Here is a 24,149-nt window from a genome sequence, read left to right as displayed (position 1 = left end):
TTCCTTTCCTTTCTTCTCGCTTCGTCTCTCGAGCTCTGCCGGATTCTCGCTAGGCTGTGCCCCGGCGCATTGTGCCGAATGAATTGCAGGAGTGCAGCGTGTGCGATGCTTCTCGCGCCCGTGCACGGGGCTCTCTCGGGCTACTCTCGGGTGACCCTAAAAAAGAGTAAATAGAATGGCGCGCGTTGCCTCCGTAAATTGCGCTTCCACAGTGTTTCCGTGTTTTGTGTACGCCGCTCGCGAGACGGATTGAAAGAAAAAAAAAAAAAAGAAGGAAAATGCGACTCCAGCGCCGTGGAAACGTGTTTTTCCCGATCCCCTGTTCCGTCTAAACATCTTCCGTAGTTTGTCTCCCGTTTCGTGGCAACCTACCATCGTGAATCGCGTCGTGTTCACCCCGTTTTTCCTCTCTTTCGCGTCCCGACGATTTATTATTAATATTAAACGTTTTCATTGCGCGCAAGCACAGTCGCGAGTACGTTGAAACGATCTGTACGGTAATTCCTCGCTGTGTACTGGTTTCCTGGAAATGTCAGCACGGAGCGAGCCGTCGCGTTATCTACGAGACGAGATAAACGATGGCTTAGGTTATTAATGAGCCATCGACATATGTACCGGATCTCGCTGTTTCTCACTGACGTCCCCATAGCGATCAGCAGTCACCGAACCGGAATAATCGGAGCGATACGTTTCGCTTCCCTCCCTCGGAGGTTGCAACGGATCGGTCTCGATCGATCTGCAACCTACGAGGAGTCACCGTGTATATAAATTTCACAGGGATTTGGTTGCACGTATCATCCCAACGTGTTCGTATCTTTTTTCTGCGGAGGGTCGTACAACCTGACGGGTCAAAAATGACCCGCCTTCTTCTTGCGCTTCACCGTCGAAATTCCCGCCGTCGATTAGGGAACTTTAAAGCACCGATTGGGATCGAACCGTAGACAGATCCCAAACACGATTTTCGATACGAGTCGAAGAAATACGCGTCGCGCCTCGGAGAATTTTATTTCCCTTCGAAAGCGCGACACTCGACGCCACATTCTCATCCGCTCGAGGTTCCCGCGATTTCCCCGACCCTTTCGAAGCCGTTCCCGGTCGATTTGTTTCGCGCGACTTTTGTCTCGCGCGGGCACACAACCCCTGTCTGTCAAATTACCGTCATCGAGGCGAACAATCGGGGCCAAGTGTACGCACCGAGGCATTTTAACCCAGGGAGAGAGAGCGAGAGCCCCGTGATCATTCCGCGCGTCAAATGAACGCGACTAATAGCGGGCGAAGAGCGTGCGCGAAAATAAAAAGAAAAGAAAAAAATATGCGGGGCCAAGGGAGAGCGAGAGCAAGGCAGATGTCGGAGAAGGGAAAACGGTGACGGGGAAGGTGGGAACGGGTACACGGGGTGAAGGAATATAAGAGGACGAAAAAAATAAAAGAACGCAGATAAAAGAAACGCGGGCAGAAAGAAAAAGATCCACCCTATCGCGAGAATCTGTCCGATGAATACGGGATGGCCCTGGCCGTTCCATTAATTACGCTCCTTACTAATTAACCTTGCGCGTTTTTCCCTAATTAGTTGTGCGGGCCGCGTTGAAAAAAACTTGTTGGCGCACATAAGTCGCCCGGGTGCAGTTTAAGCGACGAGACTGACTCGCGTCGCCCAGGAAGAAGAGACACCTGTTCACCGCGGCGATTGTACGAATACGACGAGCCCGTCTGAAAAATAAAACGTCCCGCTCGTTTTGGACGCGACGCGCAACGTTCTGCGCTGCGCCCCAGCGCTTCTCAACCCTTTCGAAACTCAAATTGCACGACGAAGGCTTTCGTGATACCATAGTTGTAAATCTAAAGAAATTAAGAAACTGTACCGTATGGAATACAATTTTTCCATGCGACACTCTCTATTCAATCGAACAACGGTTTCGTAGATATGGTCATAAAAGAAATCCTCCTTGGAAACGTAACGAACGGAAACTCTAGTCTCGTCCTGAGAAATCCGTCGGGTCGAGACGGTGGAGCGATTACTTCCACGACCCACTTTTGGCTCACGGCTCGCGGATTGGGAAGCACTGTCGCACACTCACGCGAATAGGTGAGAGTATTGCGCGAGGAGAAAAAGAGAGAGAATTAACGGCCGCCACTCGGGAAAACCACCTGCATAATCGACAAGCGACCGTTTTATTTCCTTGCTCGGGGACCCCGGCGTTCAATGTAAACGGCGCGGGAACCGTCGCGAATTCCGCCAGACCGAATTTTCCACGGGAAAAATGGACAGCCACGATGAAAACGGGAAAAATACCGAGCCCCCGGAATTGGTTATTTCACGGGACACGGGGAATGTATTTTTCATATTACGCTGACGTCGGCCAACGACGCCGCATCGATTCCCCGGGGCGACGTTTCGTCGGCTAGAACTTTTTGGTCCTCGTGCACTTTTACGACGGGAAAAATTGTTTCTTTTTTTTTTTGGCCTTCCGGAACCGAGAATCGTAACGAATGCAGTCTGCCGTGGTATTTTTAAAATAGCGAAAATCGCGATGCGTCAAAACGCTTTCCGAAAATATTTTTTAGCTCGACGTCAAATATTTTTGCTGATCTAGCCAAGTGTATGTCCATAAATGTTTTAAAAGAATGCAGCAAGGGTTCGAAGCTGTGTACGCTACGGGTGGACTTTATCGTTCCGCACACATAATAATTGGAAACCGTGTATTTGAGCAATGGTTTCGTCCAATTTTATCGGAGTAAATCACCCGCTAAATTTGTCATCGGTCCATACATAATTCATAATTGATTTTCCGCCTACAATGTTGGACGAAATAAACAATCATCGTATCGTTTTTCATTACTCATCAATAATCGAGATACACATTTTCCAATCAGCTCGTGTTTCGACCTGTCGCACACCAGCTTTCGATTCTTATTTCACTCTAAATCGAGTACAGTTGTTCCTGAAGAACGCAAATTGAAAATATTCCGAGGGTTGAGGATCACTGCGGGTATACATTCAAGTACGCGGCTCCAATTTTCGCATCTGCAGAAAATAAAATATACATATACTCCAGAAAAATTACACGGTTACTTTGGTCGTTGAATGTCAATATTTGAATTACGATGATGTAATTGGACTTTTTTTCGCCGTCGCGAAAGCCTAGGGATACGCGGCTCCTACGTGGTACTTAACATCCGTCTGCGAACGCAGAGCTCGAAACGGCGTTTTGAAGACCATTAATTTCGCCGGTGCGCCGGATGCATCGATGGATGCAGATCCGTCGCTGATGCATCCCGATCCTTGGGAATTACGGGCGCGCAGTCGCTGGTAGCATTACGAGACGCGGGCTTCACGGTGGCCCCGCGACGATACTCGACTGCACGGAAGGGAGCCACCCCGAGCGATCCATTTGCGTTCAGATCGCTTGAAAATGCGCAGACGTTCCTTATCGGCTGCCGTGTTTAATGCGTCGCCGATGCACCGGATGCAACTTTTTGCGCCGCGAGAAAACTCTCGGGGGACCGAACCGACAGTGGAGTCGCGTTACTGTGCAATTTTTCTTGTCGTTACTCTTTCTAACTTACCACGGGGTCTTCGTAATTTTCAAGTAAATAACAAGCGAATATAAGCAAGTACAGGGTGTTCCAAAAATGTTGGAGTTCCTCGAAAGGGGTGGTTCGGGGGGTGCTCTGATTGGTCTGGGTTTTCTGTTAATATCTCCTTAACCACCACTTTCAAGGAACTCGAAATATTCGATATTTTTGCGACAGCCTGTATTTCCCTTTCTCTATACCGAATGCACTTTGCAGCTGTAGCTCGATTAGCCGAAAGTCCAAAAAAATTCGTTGAACCGTCGAAAATGTCCAACTAACGGTGTTTGATGGATCGCAGATTCTGTTAACAGGGTCACCGCGAGCAAGCTCTGTTTCGGCATTGTCGGTCCGATTGAAATATCCGACAAAAGGCGGTCGCGACTCGACGAAGCATTTCCAGACGAGCCCTTTGGTAAAACATCGCGAATGGTACGCGCAGGAGAATTTGCAATATACAGGAATTGTTGCACACGCCCGACGCGAGAGCTACCCGCGCCCAGGACCCATCGATCGTCGCGGCGCGCACATTGTTTGACTCAATTTCACGCGAGAAAGCGAACCCGCTGGCGGGCGCTCTCGACCCTCGAACTCGAGCACAGACGGGGGACGGAAGTGATCTCGCCGTTTCTGATTTTCAGTCGCGACAATGGCCGCTTTTGTTCGACGATCTGGCATCGCGTTCCTGTTGGTGTCCGTGCTCGAAAAGGGGTGTCGATCCTCGTCGCTGGTTCGGCGTTAGCGTAAATCATTCTTCGTTCTAGGCACCTCGACGCTCGAAGCCAGAGAGCACGAAACTGAAATTCGTGACTCGCTATGGTATTATCGGGATTGTCGTTTTCCCGTTTCCTCGATCAGTCTCCCCCTTGGTCTCGTCGATCCCTCCGTTCCACGACTCGCTGTTATCTCGCGCGGATGCAATCGTCGACCGCCTTTGGTTGCATCCCAGCGGAACTCCTTTCATCTCTCGAATTGAGAGATGCCAGGGAACGACCACGGTCTGCGAAATTGATATCTTTTGATCGGTCAACGATCGTTCCATTCGGAAACATACCACAGGGGTTTGACTGGATATTTATCGAGGAAATATTTATTATTTTCACCACGCGAATTCATCTGCTCCAATTCCCATTTCAGCAGACGAGCTATTAATACGCGAACTACATCTTATCTTCGTTCTCTGTTGCATTCAACTTCTCCCCAGACAGTTTGCTTTAACTTCATGGATCGATCTGGCTCGTTTGCCGTCTGCGGTCCCGAAATCTCCAGTCCACTCGTCGCGCTCCAGGAACCCGGAATCGCGATGCTCCATTCGAGGCGGAAGCCAAATCGTCGTATCCTCGACAATGCAACACGTGTAAACATTCGTTCCCTACGAATTTTTACCTCGCGCAAACAGACTGGCTGGCATTTTTCACGCTTCACGACGCGGAGGACTCCGAAGTTTGTGTACACGCGTATCGGGTCGAGTGGGATCGCAAAGGGAGCGCGGAATCGTTTCGTAAAACTGCAAACCTGCACGTGGCTCGGTGGAGTGCCAGTCGCGTTGCACCGTGGGGAAAAAACTAATTTATCTCCGCGTCTCGACGTCTCCGCGCGTCGTGGGTGTATCCTTGTATCAGCGAGCAGATACGCGACACTATTTTCAGCTGTTTTATCTGCCGCCAACGCGACTTTCGCTCGGTGGAAGCGATCTCGCTGTGCGACGCCCGAATCGATGCGCCCGTAGGCTGGGATTTTTTCATCTTCTCATCTGCCTTTTCGTTTATTGCTTCCGATTCCAGGGACGGAATCCTCGTTCGTAATTGCAATATGCGCTCGGTGCGACAGAGTTTCGTTTGACGACTACTTCGAAATTCGTCGAAAAGCTGCGCGGCTGGCTTGAAAAAATAATATTCGCTCTTTCTTTCGCACGCGCTTCCTCGAAACGAAATAATTTAGAGTTGTCAGAGGGTTGCGACGCCGTTTTTTTTTTCTTCATTGGAATACTGTAGGTCCGAACGAAACTAGTGTTATTTTTATAATTGAAACGGATTTTGTTGTTCGCATCCTCCACACTGGGATACAAACTTATTATTTCAGGTTGTCGTTCATACGATTTTTCTGATGGGATCACTTTTATATTATTATTAAGGATCCAGACTATGGTTCCATATAAAACAAAGGTGGCGTAACCCCTCGGGTCTGCGAGGCTCACGTACGCGGAATATTCGAGTCGCGCCGTCGAAATGTTCCACGCTCGTTTCCCGCAACGAATTAAATGTGGAAGACGTGGATTGTCGGAACATGTCGGAGTAAAGTGAATTGCTCTTACGTACAAGTGTGATATTACTACTGAGACGATGTATGCGAAGAGTGTATTTAACCGATGTCAGATAGAAGATGTCTGCGAAACGATGGGAGGCAAGAGAATCTCTAGAAACGCGTGTGTCGACGGGGTGCGATTATCTCCACTCGTCGTTACGTTTGTTCCCTCGTCTGGTTGAGACATTTCTAGCACACTTTGCATTAGACGCGATGTTGGCGAATGTTTCCACTCTCGCGTACAGAGTGTTTTCGATGAAACTTTGCTGCCACCCCTTATGCCAAAGCCAAACATGCTTACTCGACATTTTTCTTCTAATTAACATAACAATGGATGGTTTTGAATCAAGTTGCGAATACGTAAACACAATTACCGCGTATACGAACTGACTGCTAATCGATAGCTCGCGCGAACAAGCTGTCTCGATTCTTATCCCTTCGCTGATTGTTCGCAACTCGTCAAGCAGGTCACCACGTCGAGCGCAACCTGCACCTGCGTGTGCAGTTTGTTTTATCGATTCTCGCGTGGTCAAATGCACCAGGGAACGTAAACGCGCGCGAATAGCGCGACCCGATGCTTCATCGAAGCGTCTGAGGTTCTGTACGCGACATCCGAACCAGTTCCGCTGTTTGTTTTACAATCGTCGTTTACCCCGCGGAAATAGAGTCCCACTTGGAGATAGATTTTTTAATTAAAGTTCACATCGAACCGTAGCTCCGGGATAAAAGGCTGTCTGGTTGGCGAGAGCCTCTCGCAATGTTTTCATTCGATCTTCCCAACGATGCCGAGCTCGACCAAACGGAAACTCGAAAGGGGAGAAAATAGACCGCCGTTGAATCGTATTGAATTAAGGCGATATATATTTGTCTATTCTGAAACAACTTTATATTACAATGGTTGTAGAAAAATAAAATAAATCCATATTTTCAGCTTTATTCGAACGAACGTGTACAAATCAGTAACGAATACGTAGATCCGGCAGAGTAACCAAAAACTATTCATTTGAATCGTGTCTAATCGAGTTACACGATCAGTTCGTCGAGGTTCGAAGAACTTTACCGGAAGACCGTTTGGTAGCTTTGCAACAACCGTACGCTGACACGGTAACGACCGATATCTTCTCTGAAGAAGCCTCGAGGAGGCATGTTCGTCGTGGACTGTTCCAAGGGAAAAGCTTACCGAGACGTAATTTGTAAGAATACCTCGAGTGCGACTGCATCGCTAATATAAACCTTAAGTATTATTCGCCTAGTCAACCCTTGACTTCCAGATGATGCCGGGCGTCACCCTCTCGTGCACAGGTTTGACGGTTCGAAAATAATTACCGTGTTCCACTCTCTCGCGCTGTGTGTCCTCGTCTGACTGGTTTCTGCTCCCCCTGGATGCTGGGCGTCGTCTCTCTCGCACGGTTTTTGTATTCCTGCTGGGGTGGTTTCGAGGATTGGCACTCGGGGCACGTTCGCAATACACTTGGTCTCCCTCGGCTCTCTTTCTCTCTCCGTCTCCCCCTCTCCTCGATCTTCTGGTTCTCCTGGAATTAGATAATTCAGGAACGTTCCCAGGCGTTGTTATTTTTCGTAGACACAGGTCCACGAGCAGAATCCCCGTAAACGCTTTATTTCCTTGACGGCCGATCCTTGCGGATCTCGCTGATCGCGCTCAACTATCGGAGAATTTCGGGAAATCGCTCTCATTTATTTAATCAACTTCTCTCTTCGTCTTTTTCTAATTGGAAACGCAAAGAAAGATAATCAAACGTTCGTTACGTATTTATTTCATCTGTAACCAAAGAATCCCGTAGTACAACAAAGTTACTTAGACGAGGAATATATTACGATTTTAATATATACAATTATATGACTCGCAGTCTACAGAGCCAAAGTCGCCGCGAGTTCCGCGCAATATCGGTTCGAATAAAACAGCAGGCCTGCTTAATCTCGGGGGTGCGTCCACGGGAATCCTCTCGAATATCCCAGGACAGATGATCTCGCCATTTACGAAACGCCGTAACGCGACGACGGCGTAGCCGTGCAAACGGATCGTCTCCTTTCAATATTTGCTTTTTATTTCTTCAAAGACGCTCCGAGGCGACGCGGGGCGACGATTCTCACGACGCTATCTGTCCCGCGAACAGTATCTCCCGGCGACGATTTGTACTGGATTCTATTCTTCTGAAAAGCAAACGGATCGACATCGGGGCTCTACGGTTTTTATTACCGCTCGGTAATCCGGGCGTCCGTCATCGGCGATGAGCGATATCGTATCTCGAACCGCGCTCGGCCTGTCTCCGCGTTACCGAAAGAGAATTTATCTCGTCCATTTTACGACACGTCGTAAAAGATGCAAACGCGTTTCGGTGTCTCGCTGTCAACGAGGTCGCCGATACGAGCGAGTACTGTTTCTCGAAAGGCGAAGGAATGCTCGACTCTTGCTCGATAACATTCCCACGGACGACTCAAGTCTACCGAAAATTTACTCTTTCTTATTCTCGAACGCTCCACGAAATCTTCGTGAACGTGAAATTATTTACGAGCGCTGAATTGTTGTGATTTACAAATTCCTGGAGGAAAACCGTTTTCAACAGGATCGATTCAAACGATCATAGTTTTCAGAACTACCCCACTATTTTAGACAATTTTTAATTTCAATTAGCATTTCGTTCAAGTCAGGGTAACAAATGCCTTACTTGTCTTACTTTGACTCGGGGCACTGTGATACTTTGTTACATACGAGTACCCGAATGTGAAAGTTCGTGTGAAAAGTAGAACGAGCAAAGGTGCCCCGCACAAGTGTAATTACGTACGAAGGTACAGTTTAAGGTTCCCAGGGCGTCAAATGCGATTTCGATTTCGCGTTCCAACAGATTTTAATCGCCTTGAACGGAATACGCGACAGATTATTCAACGGTTAGACGATCGATGTATAATGTATAAACAGCTTTGAAAGTCGAAACACGGCGAAATAATTGCAACGCGAGAAGTAACGAGACCGAGGCTCCGGTTCGTTAGTAACTTCGCTCCTAAAAATCCCCACCCAGACCTCCCCGTTTCTCATCCCCCAGGCCTTATTTCCATTAACAGGAACACCCCTGTTCCGCGTATCGAATCGAACCCCGACACGGCGCACACGGAACTATCGAGCATGAATCGATTCCCGCTCGTTAACGGAGCGCCGATTTCGGACGTTCGCGGATTTCTCTGGTCCATTAAAACGATTCTCGTCGCTCGACGAATCGCGAGATAATTAACATTAAACGTTCTTTTCACGCCAGCGAGACTTTCTGCGTCTCATCGTTCTCTCCATTCTGCTCAGACGATCCTCGAGCGAGCCGCGTCGTTAACCTCTTTAGACCTGCACGGCATTTTAATGTACGTGGACTTTGAATAAAATAGGAAATTTCTTTATCGAAAATTGTGATTTGCCGTGAAAGGACCTTGTATTCTTTTCGCCTCCCTCTCCAATAGAATCGAGCGTGAACTAATGCATGTATCGAACCTCAAGCGGTGAAATTTACCAAGGAGCTTGTTGAGCTCACCAATCGGACGATCTCAAAAATATAACGCTTCCCTTGCATAAAATATTTCTTTTTGGGTTACGCGTTAAAGATTCATACGTGTGGTTTTGGTTTAGGAAACGGAGTAGTAGAGATATGAAATAAAAAGCGTATCTTCCTGGTGTTAATAGCGAGGTATTTCATTGGAGCGGCATTCATCGAACGACTAGCTGTAAGCGGGTGCAGGTTTTTCACGGAAAATCGCCAGGTATCTTGGCGTCGCCGTTTATTCGGCATTCGGGCCCGGCGATGTGTATTCCAATTAAAAAGTTACCGTTTCCGGGAGTAAATCGCCTGTCTCGGGGACAGCTAGGGAGTGTCGTTTTATTTTTTAACGGAATCATGGTCGATCCACGGGACGAAAAAAGGAGATTCCGTCTGGGTTAGGCGAGTAGTTTCCCCGAAGCGAGGAGCAGAGTCGCCGACCCAGAGCTGGCAGACGAGGGCGGATAGGTACAGTTCTGGAGAGCCATAAAACTTTATGGTGCGTTTGCATCGACCGACCCTCCCTTCCCTTTCCCTGCCTTACTACCATCCCCATGGCAACGACCGACCCCCGAACAGAGCCACCCTGCATCCCTCTCCTTCTCTATTTTCCACCCCCTGTCTCGCTCTCTCGCTTCCGCTTCGGTGTCTCTCGTTCCGTCTTTCTTCGTTTCAGAGTCTCTTTCCTTCTCTCCATCTGGCCGTCTCACCCTCGATTCGCTTTCTTCGTCTTTCGGACAGCCACGTCGGCTACCGTCTCTTTCAGCTTCCTTCTAGTCCCTTTCCATCCCTTAACGCGCGCCGCTGCGACCCGAACCGGCTGATTCCACGCCGTGCGACAGAACGAAAAATCACTTGTTTGTTCGGCTGCTAAATATTCGGAGAAATATACGGACGGGATCCAACGGCGTTTCCGCTGCGATAAATTCGAACGAAGATTCCACTTTACGGGGATACGGCAAGGGGGAGAAGTCAGACGCTTCACGCTTCAACCCCTTCGAGTCTGGTCTTTAGGCGCGGCTTTCGGTCGAGTTTCCCGACTGATCATTTCTTCTGGAGCATTGAATATGTATAGATCTCGAATTATTCATCGATCGAGTCGTAGAAATAACGATCAGAAATCGAGCAGCTACGCGATTCACTTTGTTTAACCGTACTCGTAATCGTAGATTATTAGGTGGTTCGTATTTCTAAACAGGCACACGTGCAAGTACATGTAAAAAGTATTGACTCGAAAATATCATGGGCGAATACGTTACCCTCGGGTCTGAAAGGGTTACTCGACCGAGGAACGAATAATAGAGGGTGCAAGGATCGTGCAGGAGACGGAACGCGCTATTCTTCGGGAACGAGATTATCGATCCAACGGTTCAACGTTCCCGTCGATCCAATCGATGTAACTCATATGTGCCTCGTTTTCTTTTTTCGCCTCCAGGTATCGGCGTCCCTTCTCAAGCCCTCCAGACGTGTGTAATGCATCTGGCGCGGTCCACCTTCCCTGTTTTACGGGATCGGTACACACCGTAACGTCGATCCTTTCATTTCCCTCTCACGGTTCGCCTCTCGATCGTCTCGATCCGTCTTACGCGCGTCCGATACTCCGATGCAGAACGACCTCGGGCGCTTATCTGACTCGGCCAAGATGGTATCGTCTCGAGTTCCACGAAGGGAGAACGCCGGGAGCGAGATACGGTTTGAAAGAACGAAATCGAGTGCGTGTCGTGGCCAGGAAATTTGTTTATTTCGAAAGTAATCGGTTTCGACAATCTCTCCCGGCATTGGCACAAAATCCTCTGCAGACGCATCCGTTTCGAGCGGCTGCTAAGGGATGAGGGTTGTTAAAATCGTACTACTGTGCTATTTTACGAATTTGATTTTATGAAAAGCATTAAACTTTTGTCTATACATTTCGTGTTTATATTCGACGATAATAAAGAAATCTGAAAGGTCGATTTAGACAGAACTACCCCATCGGGTTTCTCTATGGGTCGCGGACGTCTTCTCGAATCTCTTTGGATAAATGCTGCCACGGTCCCGCGAGAATGAGCAGGTCGGATTTCACGGTGGCTACTTACAACTCCGATACCCGTGACAATGATTCTCGGATTACACGTGCCTCCATAGTTTTCCCGTGTCGGTGCGTTTTTTATCCGATCTCGTCGCACATCGAACCACTCGGGCATTTTTTTTTTGTGCACCATCGACGCGCTCGAGTACACCAGGATGCCCGTCCTTTTTCTAATAAGCATCCAACTTTTTTTCTTCGTCTCTAGGTCACCGATATTATATTCAAAGGCTCGATCTGTTTAAAGGGTAGTACCGCTGGAAGCGCGATTCTTTCCGCCCGATGCGTGCAATTTAAAGGGATGGAATGCTTTCATCGTCGGTGATCGTTGGAGCGAACCGAAGGGCATCGATCGAGAGAACGGACTCCAATCGATGAGAAATATCGCGCGCGAACTGCCTTTCAAACGACGAATATCGGTTTCCCGTTACCAGTGGATTTTCGTTGCAATTTTCCGCGAATTTCCATAGAACACACGGATATCGGGAGGATCCGTTGCTCGACAGAATTTAACCGATAATCTTTCAACCGAGAAATTCTTTCCAGCTGCGCTGGAGCCCTCCGCGAGAAATGGAAACCTTCGAAGTGTTTTCAAGAGGCCAACTTCGAAGAAGCACTAGACCCACTGCAGGAACGTTAAAAGCTATCGGATCGGATCTTGATAAAGCAAGGGTTAAACCAGTCGCTTTCTCAGACCGAACGGTGGAGCGTGGACCACGCGTTCCAACGGTTTTACGACCTCTTGATGGACTCTAGAAAAAACAGAGCCGCCCGATAGACTGGGGCTGGGACTATTCGAGTAATTTTCTGGTGAAATATTTCGGTATCATTTTTTCCGAGTAAAGACGATCAATGTGCACGGTAGTTGCAAATCTTTTATCCAGTCGTCAGATTTAATTTTATCGCGCAGTGACGCAGCGATGGATACCAAGGAAGGTTACGACCGCGTAAACAATCCTCAAACTGAAATTCCAGGGTAGTCATGATGACGGAATCACGAGGAACGAATGGGAAAAGTGATTTCAGGGAGAAAGGTGATAACTTTTTGGAAGTTTGAGGGTACGGTGCGGCGGTGCCTGTGGCCGACACTCTTGTCGACGAATTAGCTCGCCTACCCTTTCATCTCGTTCCTCAGCCCCTCGCCCCACCTCATTCCGGGTCTCTTTTCGTCCAGCGACGGGCGTTCTCGCTCGTAAGTTAGCTCTTTCTCATTTTTCCTCGGCTAGGCATCCCTCGGAGGGAAAGAAAGAGGCTCGCCGCATTTCTCGACGCGACGCGTAATCCACTAATAATTCAACAGGAGCTAGGTGACAGCCGGAGCCGTCTCTCCTCTCTGTAGCTCCGTTTCTCTCCGCGACGGCTGGGTCGTGTGACTCGCGCTCTTTCTCTCGACGGGAAGGTTTCCAGAGAAAACCGCGGTTTGTTTGCACGTCTAGGATAAACAGCGGCCTCGTGGAAAGGCGGAATCGCTCGGGGGGCGAGAGGCGCGGCGCGGAAAACGTCGACGGGACCCGGCCGCCCGCCGTTTGCGTTCTCCACCCTGCCCGACCATGCTTTTCCACCTCCCTCCCGACCCGTCTCAGCCGTCCGTCACCCCTTTGGCGGCATTCTTTCATGTCCTTTTCGGTTTACAATGTACGTAAACGATCTCCAGGGGGAGTGTGCTTTGTCTTCTCGAGGGATATTAGATTTGAAACGGGACGCTTTTAGCTCCCTAGCCGTCGAGATGCCTCTTTCGCGGGAATCGTTTCAATTCAGCGCGGAAAATTATTTCGTTTTATATTCCCGCCCGACCGGGGTTTTCAGCCCGTCTCCTCGCGGCTTGCCGCGTTTCGTTGTTTCGCTTGTACCCCTCCCCGAACCCCTCTGGCCACCGTTTCTCCTCGTTTACGCAGATCCGTGGAAAATTTTAATTCGAGTGGATGCGCGTCACGCTCGTCGCACGGTCGATTCTCCCGCAACCCCGAGTGCCCGAGGGCCCCTTGCAACTTTGAAGTTTTTCCGAGCGCCTCGAGCACCCGCGATCGCGTCAGATTCGTAAATTTCATTTTTTTTAACGCCTTTGGCGGTCCCTAATATAAGACGATACGACCGAAAAGATAGAGGAAAAGATACATCCTTCGTATCGTGCTGCAATTATCGTTGCACCCCCGTGTCGACTCATCGTCTGATAAATCGTTGCGTCTGTGGCCCCCTCGCGCCGCGCTCGGTGTATATCGCGTCGCTTTCGTGACGTGCCAAGAAAGAAGCTAACGTTACTCCGAAAAAAAGAACCAGGTCTAGTTTCTAAGTCATGGCCGAGCAGCGAACGAGACAGGCGTGTATCGTTATCTCTGGAATCCTGTAGGCGCCTCGCGCTCTCTGGCGTTCTCTTTTTCAAGTTCTTTTCAGTTTAGAGGGCTCATTCTCACCGGGCGTCGCGTTCACAATGTACGTAAACAGCACCGCGAGGAAACGGCGGAGAATTCCCTTTGAGTAGCATTTTTCGAGCCAGCAGCCATTTCGAGCCACCTCCCGCTCGAGGATCCTTCCTTTCTGCTCGCGCGAGATAAAAAGCCAAAGACGCGGTCGTTGACGGGAATTAATGTCGCTAAATTGCCCTCGCGGCACGGAAATAATCGTCCTGCGATCCTAACTGTTCGCGGCTGCCCTAGTCCATTCCTCGATTTCTCAGCCTTTTTACAAGCAAGCACAGATGTCAGTTAATAATACTTCTTTGCTTGCCACGTGTTTGCTTCTATACAATGTTCGTTTCTTGGCGTCGTTCGACCGATTAATCACCAACAAGGGTTGGATTATATACCTAACCGTTCTTTCTCCAGGGTGAAAGGCAATTTATTGTTCTCCGTGTGGATTTCTTTCGACAAAATTTATTTGCACGAGTTTCTTTCTGCGCCCTTTCGTCTCGTTTTTTTTTTTCGGACTATTTTGTTAAGGCGAACTGGAATTGGTTTGTTACACTTTAAAATCGGTTAAGTACTAAAAATGCGTAAGGTGTATGGGGTGGACACTTTCGCGAGTAAAAATAAATGCTCGAGTCGTTATGTACGCAATTTCGTTTGAATTGGGAGTCCTCTGCGGCCCCAGGAGCTTATTGACAGCATCTTTGGTTGCGGCAGAAGTGGATTTACTCATTGGCCTCGGCGTTTCTCGGTTATATTTTTACGTCGCGAGACCACTCGCTTTACGCCCGTATTAAAAGTTTAATAACGCGCCGGCTTTTGAAAAGAGCCGCTCGCCGCTGCCTTTTGACCCGCCTCCAACCATTATTCCGATCGTTTGCGCTCACGGCCAAGTACAGTTCAATATCGGCCCTGGCGCGATCACCTCGTGAATTTTCTCCTCTTTCGTCGAGGAAAAGCCACTTCCGCCGTTTGTTTCCGCGACTGGTTTTTGTCCGCCTCGGGGCCTCCGCTCCCGTGGAACCCTCGAACTCGTAAACTATTGTCTCAGCCTCGATACCGCTCGCTTCTACGACCAAAACGAAGCTCCCCAGGGCTCGAAACTCCACCACTGCTTTCCAGTAAGCCTGTGAATCGAGTCCTTTTTTCTCTTACCTTTGATGTAACTTGAAAAATCACGAGATGAGGAGAAGATTTTAGGAGAGCCTCGATTATTGCAGAAATCTAGCTGGAATACCCTGTAACAATCAATGTTTGAATGACGCGATGCTTACATGCATGTGATTCTGGTTTCAAAAAGCGAGAAAAGGTTTCTCGCGCTGATATCTCGACAGGTTTCGATTTGGACGTCGAAGTCTCGGTGCCATTGGAAAAGGATTCCTCTCCTCGGTCTCCCTTTCGAGTTTTCTCTCAACTTTCCTCGACCGCTTTGACGCAAAGGCTTTTTTTCACGCTGGCTCCCGGCTGCTCTTTACGCGACGGAAATCGAGCGTGCTCTCGTCCGATTCCCGTTGAACGCCCCATTAAGGAACGACCGCCGACTCCTCCGCTCGCAGGAAATCAAAATCAAAGCGCGAAAGTCGAGCCCCGGTAACCGGATCGTTAATCGAGTCCGATAATCTCTGAGACGAACCAAGTCGCCGGTAATTTCCTCGAGTAGATGTACAGGCGACTCAAAGTCGATATCGAAACGTTCGTAAAAACAATTATCCAAGAAAACCAATTTCATACACGATATTCGGTATTCGTTCGTGAGTTGTGTAAGTGTAGATTAACTGCTTCTTTCTGTCCAAAGAAATTTTAATTATTTCGCGTATTCTGAAAAAATGTGTATAACGTTACACGCAACCCTGCTCCATGAATTTAATTATCGCGTAACGCGTTTCCACTAATTCGACGGCGTCTGGCCACAGGCTGACTGAAACTACTGTGTCGTATCTGGGTGGTCTGTGTCGTAGGGTACACCACTCCCCCGGAAGATTACACGCATCTGTCGACGCGTTCTCGAATCCGTTCCCGATTTCCCCCTCGGAAAAACGTGGATCGCGTTACGTTCGAGTAGGCCAGACGGCTCGTCGGCTAGCCGAGCCTGCTTTTTATTCCCCTGGGCCCGGGCTTCTTCAATTTTTAATTATTTTCATGCCCATCCCTTGTACGGATTTAGACGACGTACAGACAGGGGCAAACTTTTATTCGAATAATAGACTACGAATAAAAACACCATGCCGTCGATGGTCTCAGCATCGATTCCTCCGGTAGTATGTTCGATTAAATTTGCTGTACATTTATACGTGCATTCAAAATTCTCGAGTTTCTACCCGTTTCATACGCCAAGATATTTTCAAAAAATTCAAAGCAGATGAGATGTTTGCGAAAACTTTGGCGCAAATAGTCGAGGAGGAAGGGTTGGGAGATTTCAGGGTCGGGTGTCGGAGCCAAGGTTGGCTCGGAGGTGTTCTCCGCGAACGGGCTGACGGGTGCACGAGTCGGGTCGGCTACGCAGGCGCGTTTTCCACGGTGTTTACATGAAAGTTAATCTCGACTGCGTGGTTAGTGGATGCCCGAGGAGCGAGAAGGAACGCCGTAGCGAAAGGCGGGGGCGGTTGGACTCCGGCTGCGTACACGATGATAATAATAAACGTTGCTCTCCCTTTCTTCTCGCTCCCTCGCTCATCGTCTCCAGCTCTCTCGGCAGCTTGCTGACTGCCGCTCTCCTTTTCTTCGTCTTTTCTCCTCGTCCTCTCACTTAGCGCGCGCGCGCTGCCGGCGGTGCCTTTGATCTCTCGCTTCGTTTGTGCATTTAAACACGGCTTTCCGAGTAGTGGAGAGAGCCAGAGAGGAGCGGAGCTCGAGGAGAACACGGGGGAAACCCTGTAAACCCAGCAGATGGAGAGAGAAGGAGAGAGGCCGGAGCTAAATCTCGCGGAGACCTCGGTAGACGCAAAGTGAGTTTCGCGATTACAAACGAGCCCTTCTTACGCACCCCCCGCCCCGATTTCGCATCTTCTTCTCTCGCCCGCCAATCTTGTCCAAGTGTTTCCTCCTCTCTTCCTTCTATTGCTCTCTCGCGGTCATCCCTCCGTGATTTTTTCGTCTTTCTTCCGGGGCTTTGTCAGTCTTTATCGTCGCATTGTGCGCTCGTCGGCGGCAAGCGCAGCCCTCGAATATCCGCCTGCTCGAGGACAACTCCTCGAGATTAATGCTTCTTAATGGACTCAACGCCGGAACAGAGACACAGAGAGCGTCACCACGCGGGCATTTTAACCCTTTCGCTGCGGCGCGCTTCGACCAAAAGGCGGCCCCTAGGTGCGGGACGATTTTCGTTGCTGAGTCGACCGTGTATCGTCGGTAGAAAGAAATAACGGTGAGGGAAAACGACGCCATTTAGGTCGAAAATACCGTTAACAAAATTACGAATTCCTCATTCATTATTCTAGATTCTTATTGCGATGAGATCTTTGCCCATCTCTGAGCACGTGGTCCGCGGCGAATGGGTTAACCCTTTAATCGGTTCGCGTATACAGGGTTCCGTGCTCGGGGAAAAAGGGTGAAGGAATGAGCAGAGCACCGAGGGAGGGGGTGGCCCGCTATCCGTGACGTGTGTTTTCGAGCCAGCTGTTTCCGTTTCCTCCCCCAATGTGGCACCGCTTTGTCCGCGAACGTTGTTCCAGTGGCGTTGTTCGATGCTGTATTGAAAGGAGTAATTTGTGAAGTTAACGCGCGTCGCCGGGAAACGCTCCGCTTGCCAAGCCCGGTATAATAGCGGGTAGCTTCGACGCTAATTGCTAGTAATTAATATCGACGCGAGCCGGTATAGGTGCGAAGCAATCGAGATACATCAAAGAGCCTGGGGTTTCATTTTTTTTTTCCCCAGCAATCGATTGTAATCATTATTCGCGGACCCCAGAGATCGAGTTTACCGAGAAATTGTAGCCAGTGTTTCGCCGACGTTTATTCCAACAAATTCGCCCATGTTGTCGCGCATTCGTTGCTGGGTATCATTACGCGTTAATTGAACGTTGCAATTGTACCTTCCGCGATACACAAATGCAGTGTACCTCTGTGTTAATTATTTCACCCTACCGGTATCGATCGGCGGTGCTTGCACGTTGGAATTCAAATTAAAATTAAAATTTTCGCTAGACAAATAAACGCTATTTATTACTCGATGTTTGTCTGGGTTAGGTACGGCGAGAAAATCATCGAAGCTCTCCGGTACGTCGCGTGGAATGAGAAAGGCGAGGCGAAAAAACCGGTCGCATTAGCGGGAAAGTATTAATTCGCAAAGTAATCAGCCCCGTAAGGGGTAGCCTCGTTGTGACGCGTATCCCCGAGAAACGATAGAAAAGCTTGGGCCTCTCGACGCGTCTGGTCTCGTCTACGGCTCGACGCGAGTTCGAACCGCGATAAAAAAGCCCAGCCGTCGACAGCAGACGCATCGTCGTGGATAAAAGTAAAGGGATTGGACAGGCTGCGCGGGCTCAGTCGGCTGTTAATAATGCCACCTCGGGGATGCGCCCCGTCGGTCGGGAGTAGTCGTCTCCATTTCACGGGTAACCAGGCATCCATGTAAAGTAAATTCCGTTCCCGTCACCTTTTTCGGTGGTTCCTGGCGCTCTCGTCTGCCCATTCGGCGATCCACGAGGACACGATGGAAGGAAGCAGCGCGATTCGTCGAGAAATCAAAGGGACGCGCGGATTAAAAAAAAAAAAAGAAAATTAAGGTGTCGGGAGTTGTACTAACGACGCGCGACACTCGTCCTCGAGGACCCTCCCGTCGGCTCGGAGGATAATTTTGTAATGGGAAATTCGATCGATGGAGTCACGGTGGCATTTAAATCTGTATGCCGCAGTCGACGGCCCGTAATGAAATGGAGTCGATGGCTGAGGCGTTAATATGTTTAAAACTCCAGCAGGAAATAGATTCCTGCGAGATGACGCGTCCTTTCGTATCGTCTTGTCCCCCCTCGTACGTGTTTTAATATCGATAATTTTTCACATCCCCGGGTCTAAGCTATTACTAAAAATCTAGAAAACGCTGTTTGCGCAACTTTAATTAATTCGGGATGCAATTTATAATTCAATCAGTAACGAGTAATGGTTGCTCCTCTGCTTGTTCCTTGAAATTTGTGTTCTGTCGAGAATGGCCCATCTCTGCTTCAAGGATATCACTCTCGGAGCATCATTATTGAAGTTCGAACGATAAGCAGGGATCTCACGGCTATCGCTCGACGACAGGAACGGAAACCAGAGATTGTACTTCCGGTTCCGAAGTCAGAGCGATCGATCTCGACCCGAGGACGAAGGGTAACGAGTTAAATTAACGAAGGAAGCCCTATCGCGCTCGACAGCCTTTGGTAAACTGACTGTAAGTTAGCCCTCGATATCTGTCTCGGGTTTCCTTCCTGGCACGCGGTGAGATCAACTCGTCGTTGGCTTATTTCGCTGACAAGTTGCCTGTCCGCGACTTCCAGATCGCCAATCTCTCTCGCCGGCGGCACGCTTTGGACTATCCCAACGCCGTCACTAGGGGTTGATGCTATAACGATTCTGTGTCAAATGTTTCTCCAGTCCTGAAAATTCTGTGCGATCTGGTCCAGGGAGAGCATCGCAGGATTGACGCTACGACGAGTTACTCTAATGGACGACGCTAACCGTGGCAACGTCACTGGACTTTTCCATTTAGTCGGGGCGCGTCAATGTCGTTATTAGGATGCCAGCCGACGCGTTCGGAATACGAATCGCTGGAAATGTCTGGAAAGGAGAATTTATCCTCGAAACGAGTCGGATGAACGAGGTCGTGGCCGAGAATACGAAAGCTCGGCGGTTTCGAATCCCGTAAAATCCTATCGGGGAAGTAGGTGGAAAGCGGCGAGGACATGGCCGAGCGGAATTCCAGGACGTGAAAAGAGCATTCGTAGGACAATGGGAGGGAAAGCAATTCCCGGGTCGCGGAGGAAGACGAAGACGAAGACGCGGGGGAGGCAGAAGAATGAACAAGAGGGTGGTAGCTGGTCCCTGGGAATGTCAGCTCGATTCCGTCCTCGTTCCTTTTTGCTCCGAAGGGATCAAGCGGCGGCCTGGAAGCGAGTGTAACCTACCAGAGAACCGACCGTCTTCGAAACCCACGGATTTAATCGAATCAAATAAAACATCTCCGTCGAGCCAGCCACCAATCCGGTGCCGCGTTTATTTTACAGAGCTCGAAACAAAAAGGGAAAATGAACCGGAGATTCTTAAATCTATCATACAAACAAGTTACGTAACAGTCGAGGAAACGAGAGGAACTTGTAACAAAAATTACAGACATCGTAAATTAATACATTCTTCTTCATCGTAGATTTTTAATCATGCCGTGCGACAAAGAGTATTTTTCATTTTTCTTAAATATTAAACGAACGATAATAAATATTGCAAAGCTGTTTACTTTTTATGCTTTCAACAGAATAATACACCGCTGCTGGCCGTTGTTTCTCCCCGATCCTTCGCCAGGCGCTCTTCATTCCTGCCTGCCGGTTTCTTCTCCGTCCTTTTGCTTGCTTTTGGTCGGTTCTTGCGCGCTCTAGCTCGTCCCGCGTCCGCGACAGGACGCGTCCAAACGACGGCCAGGACGACGTACAATCTCCGACAGAAAAAAGGAGGAGAGGGATGGAATAAGAAAGGAGCTCCCTCGTCGACGAGCGTCTTTCGGCGATGTCCTCCGGTTTGCGTGGAACAAACGCTTCTCCTCGGATGTCCTCCTCCTTTTTTCTTAATTTACCCAGACTTTGTCGAGAGACGTCGGCAAATAACTTCGCTCGCGTTTTAAGGATTCATGAACCGTTGAGCCGCCTCTCTCGCCGCGACCTTTTTTTCGGAGAAAGGGGATGGACGGGGGACCTACTTGATTCCCTTCGCTCTCTTCGCGGACTCCCGGTTTTTTAGTCCCTCAAAGCGAACGACCTTGCTCTCGAAAAATGATCCTTCAAGATCCGCGAACCGGACCCCCCCCCCCCGGTTCTTACGGTTCGCCGCTGTTTACTGTTCGGCTTTCGCTGCGAATCGCTTTCAAGCTGTTCATTGTGCTCACAGAATGGTCGATGTCACGGTCGAGTCATAAGCGCACGCTAATTAGTTCAACGGCGAATGTCACGCAGACCGATAGACATCGCGACCAGCTATTTAAAAATACCTAGGTTTTTCCAAGCTTTCACGCAGAAGCCATCCTACAGTTATTATCAGTCTCTTATTACCGTTTTCCTTTTTCCTCTGACACCTCGTGTCGGACTCTTCGCGTCAAAGGATACATCTCATGAATGGATAAATAAATAAATACACGCGTATACCTGTTCCTGAGGAAGGCTACGGGGGAGTCTAATAGCTCAGCGGCAATTCAGCCGGTCGAGAAGTCGCTAGCAAATTCACCTCCCTAAAAGTATTCATCGATATCGAATAAAATTTGTACCCACAGCCAATCGCGAAATGCGACGGCGGCAACGGGGAGACCGCTAAATTATTCGCGAGACCGTGTGGCCTGATCGATCCACGGGAATTTCTGTTTCAGGGATCGGCGAGTCGAGCGTGCAGCTGCAGCAGCCGAAGCTGCTCACCGCGATCCGCGTGGGAGCCGAGGTCGAACTTCGATGTCACGTCGATGGTACCGGAGACATGAAATACGAGTGGTTCAAGTTCGTTACGCAACTATAACTTCCTGCTATTTACCCTCCGCCCTCCGCGAAGCAACCCCTGGGTCCGATAATTCCGGGAAATCTGCGACTCCGGAGGGGTTGTTGCGCGCCCCCAGACCTGAAACTCAGACTCGAACTAACTTCGACCCCGCGTCGCGTAACTGACACCCGTCGTTTACGTAACTACCCTTGAATTATCAAGCGACATTTTCCTCCGCCCTCCCGCACCTCGGCCTGTCGCTGGTTTTCGCCTTTCCCGTCGACCCCCTCCAGTCGCGATTTTAACCCTTGTCGACGACGACGCGTCGAAACCTAGACAGCTACACGCGGGGACCCGTTATTGATGCTAAAATAATAATTAGAATCGACGTACGGAAGTTCGCAGAACCAAATTATATACGCGGGTGGCAAGTTCGGGTATTACTATTCGGTATGGCGTGCGCCTTTGCTTCTGATTGGAGCGCCTCTGGGGTACGAAATTATAATTTGGGGTATTTTGGTAGACGCGTCAGCTGCTTTCCAACAAATACATTTGCGTTACAATTTTCTATTTAATCGAAGACGTACAACGAGTAAAGTGAAATACTAACGCTTGCACCAACACCTGCGTCTCGTCTTTCCTTATGAAATTTGTCCCCTGTCCGCGACACGCGCGCATATTTTCAGAGATGAGATCGAACCGCGCGATAACGTTGAGAAACGCGTTGCAGGAATCACGAGCCGGTGGCGAAAAACGAGCGGATCGAGATCAAGAAGAAGAGGCTACTGCACATCCACCGAGCCATTCTCGAGGACAGCGGGATGTACAGCTGTCTGGCGAAGAACAAAGCTGGATCGTCGCCGAAAAAGGACAGCTACCCCCTGATTGTGACGGGAAATGACACAGCGACGATAAAGGTCGTCCCTAGGAATCTAATCGCGAAACGCGGAGAACCTGTCGCCCTCCATTGCGTCTTCGAGGACGCTGACTCTATTCAGTGGTACTTCAAGGACATTGGTCCGCTGGAAACCGACGACGAGAGGACCGTTCTCGATAATGGCACTTTATTCATACGCTCAGCCGAACACAGGGACCAAGGATTCTACTCTTGCAGGGGAGAGAGGGGGGACACCTCTGTCGCTTACACGGTCGAACTCCAAATAGCTTGTGAGTCTACTCATTTTTCTCAACTGAATATCAATTATAATATATACGACTAATACATACGATTAATACGTACGACGATATTATACGTGTCATTTTTAATTTAAGCGCCAAGTGCGAGCGAAACTGCCGCGAATGTTCATTTGTTTCTTGGAAACTCATTCGGCGCTCTTTAGTAGATGCTCCATGACGAACGAAGAATTGTATTTCGCAGACTTGATGAACCTCTCCGCGGCCTCTTTCGAGCCCCTGTTGCCGAACCAAGTGGCGGTAGTCGGGGAGGACCAGGAGCTCCAGGTCAGCTGCTTGGAACCCTCCGGGCTGCCAACTCCCAAGGTCTACTGGAAAGATCCCAAGGGACACATTATAAGCGATTCCGGGCCGGTGCGCGTTCAGGATAATACCCTTATCGTCGCGAAGGCTGGGATGGGCGAGGACGACGGCAATTATACCTGCGTCGCCGAGAATATGGCTGGGGAGACCGACATATCCGTTCAAGTGGTTATTTCCAGTGAGTTCGCTGAACTGTACCGTGCGAAAATACATCCCAGACGCATTATTCTCCAAGAATAACATAAATCTCTAATCGTAAAGTTTGTTCTTTGTTTGTTCTTTGTTTAATTAGTGCGATCATTTCAACATGTAAACGTTCAGAACCGTTCGAGGAGAGCTTATCAGTAATCGAAACCCTAAAATCCGTATCCGAAGGGGTCGAAAGGGTGTTTGAAAGGGAACGCGCGTCGAAGAGGCGTCTCGAGTGTATTTTGCGCCGGTGGTTCGCAGACGCGCGAACGTGGCTACACGGTCAAGCTCCCCGTCCCGCGAGCCAGTCTCCCCTAATTAACTATCGACCTCTGACGCGTGATTTCAGCACCGCCTACGCTGATAAGCTCGCCGGAGAGCCAGAGCGTGATGAAAGGCGACTCCGTGACGATGACGTGCTCGTACTCCGGGATGGAGCCACCGATGACCCACGTACGCTGGCTGAAGGACGGAGAACCGGTGAAAGAGACCGGCGGACCGAGCAGACACAATGTAACCGATCACCACGGCAATGTGACCCTGCACTTGAGGAGCGCCGAGCTGTCCGACAGGGGCTCGTACGTGTGCGAGGTATTCACCAAGGGCTTCCCGTCGATACTTTCGGAGCCGGCCAGCCTCGCGGTCGAGGAGAAGCTCAAGTTCTCCCCGGAACCTGTGGACAAGCGGCTGGAACTTGGCTCGACGGCCAAAGTGCCCTGCAAGTCGCAGGGTGCCACCAATCCGACGGTGAAGTGGATCAAGGAGGGCGTCGGGGAGGAATTCCCGAAGCACGTGCAAGATATCAATGGGACCCTCCACTTCAACGGAGTTCTCGAGGAGGACGAGGGCCGCTACACCTGTATAGTCAGCAACATGCAGGAATCGATCAACCACACGATCAACATCACCGTAATCAGTAAGTTCGGAGCGTCG

The 24,149-nt window shown here is 49.6% G+C and overlaps 1 protein-coding gene across 1 annotated transcript in view; it reads left to right on the top strand.

Moving 5' to 3' along the window:
• Nucleotides 1–24,149, top strand: part of LOC128882119 (tyrosine-protein kinase-like otk) — a 48,729-nt gene that overhangs the window by 19,072 nt on the left and 5,508 nt on the right. The window contains exons 3-6 of the mRNA XM_054133693.1: nt 21,427–21,550; nt 22,261–22,697; nt 22,909–23,205; nt 23,566–24,132. Coding sequence (XP_053989668.1) covers nt 21,427–21,550; nt 22,261–22,697; nt 22,909–23,205; nt 23,566–24,132 — 1,425 coding nt within the window. The remainder of the gene's footprint in view (nt 1–21,426; nt 21,551–22,260; nt 22,698–22,908; nt 23,206–23,565; nt 24,133–24,149) is intronic.

This window comes from Hylaeus volcanicus, chromosome 1 (genome assembly GCF_026283585.1).
Source record: "Hylaeus volcanicus isolate JK05 chromosome 1, UHH_iyHylVolc1.0_haploid, whole genome shotgun sequence".
In the NCBI taxonomy this organism is placed as follows: domain Eukaryota; kingdom Metazoa; phylum Arthropoda; class Insecta; order Hymenoptera; family Colletidae; genus Hylaeus; species Hylaeus volcanicus.
This window is presented reverse-complemented; position numbering and strand designations above follow the sequence as displayed.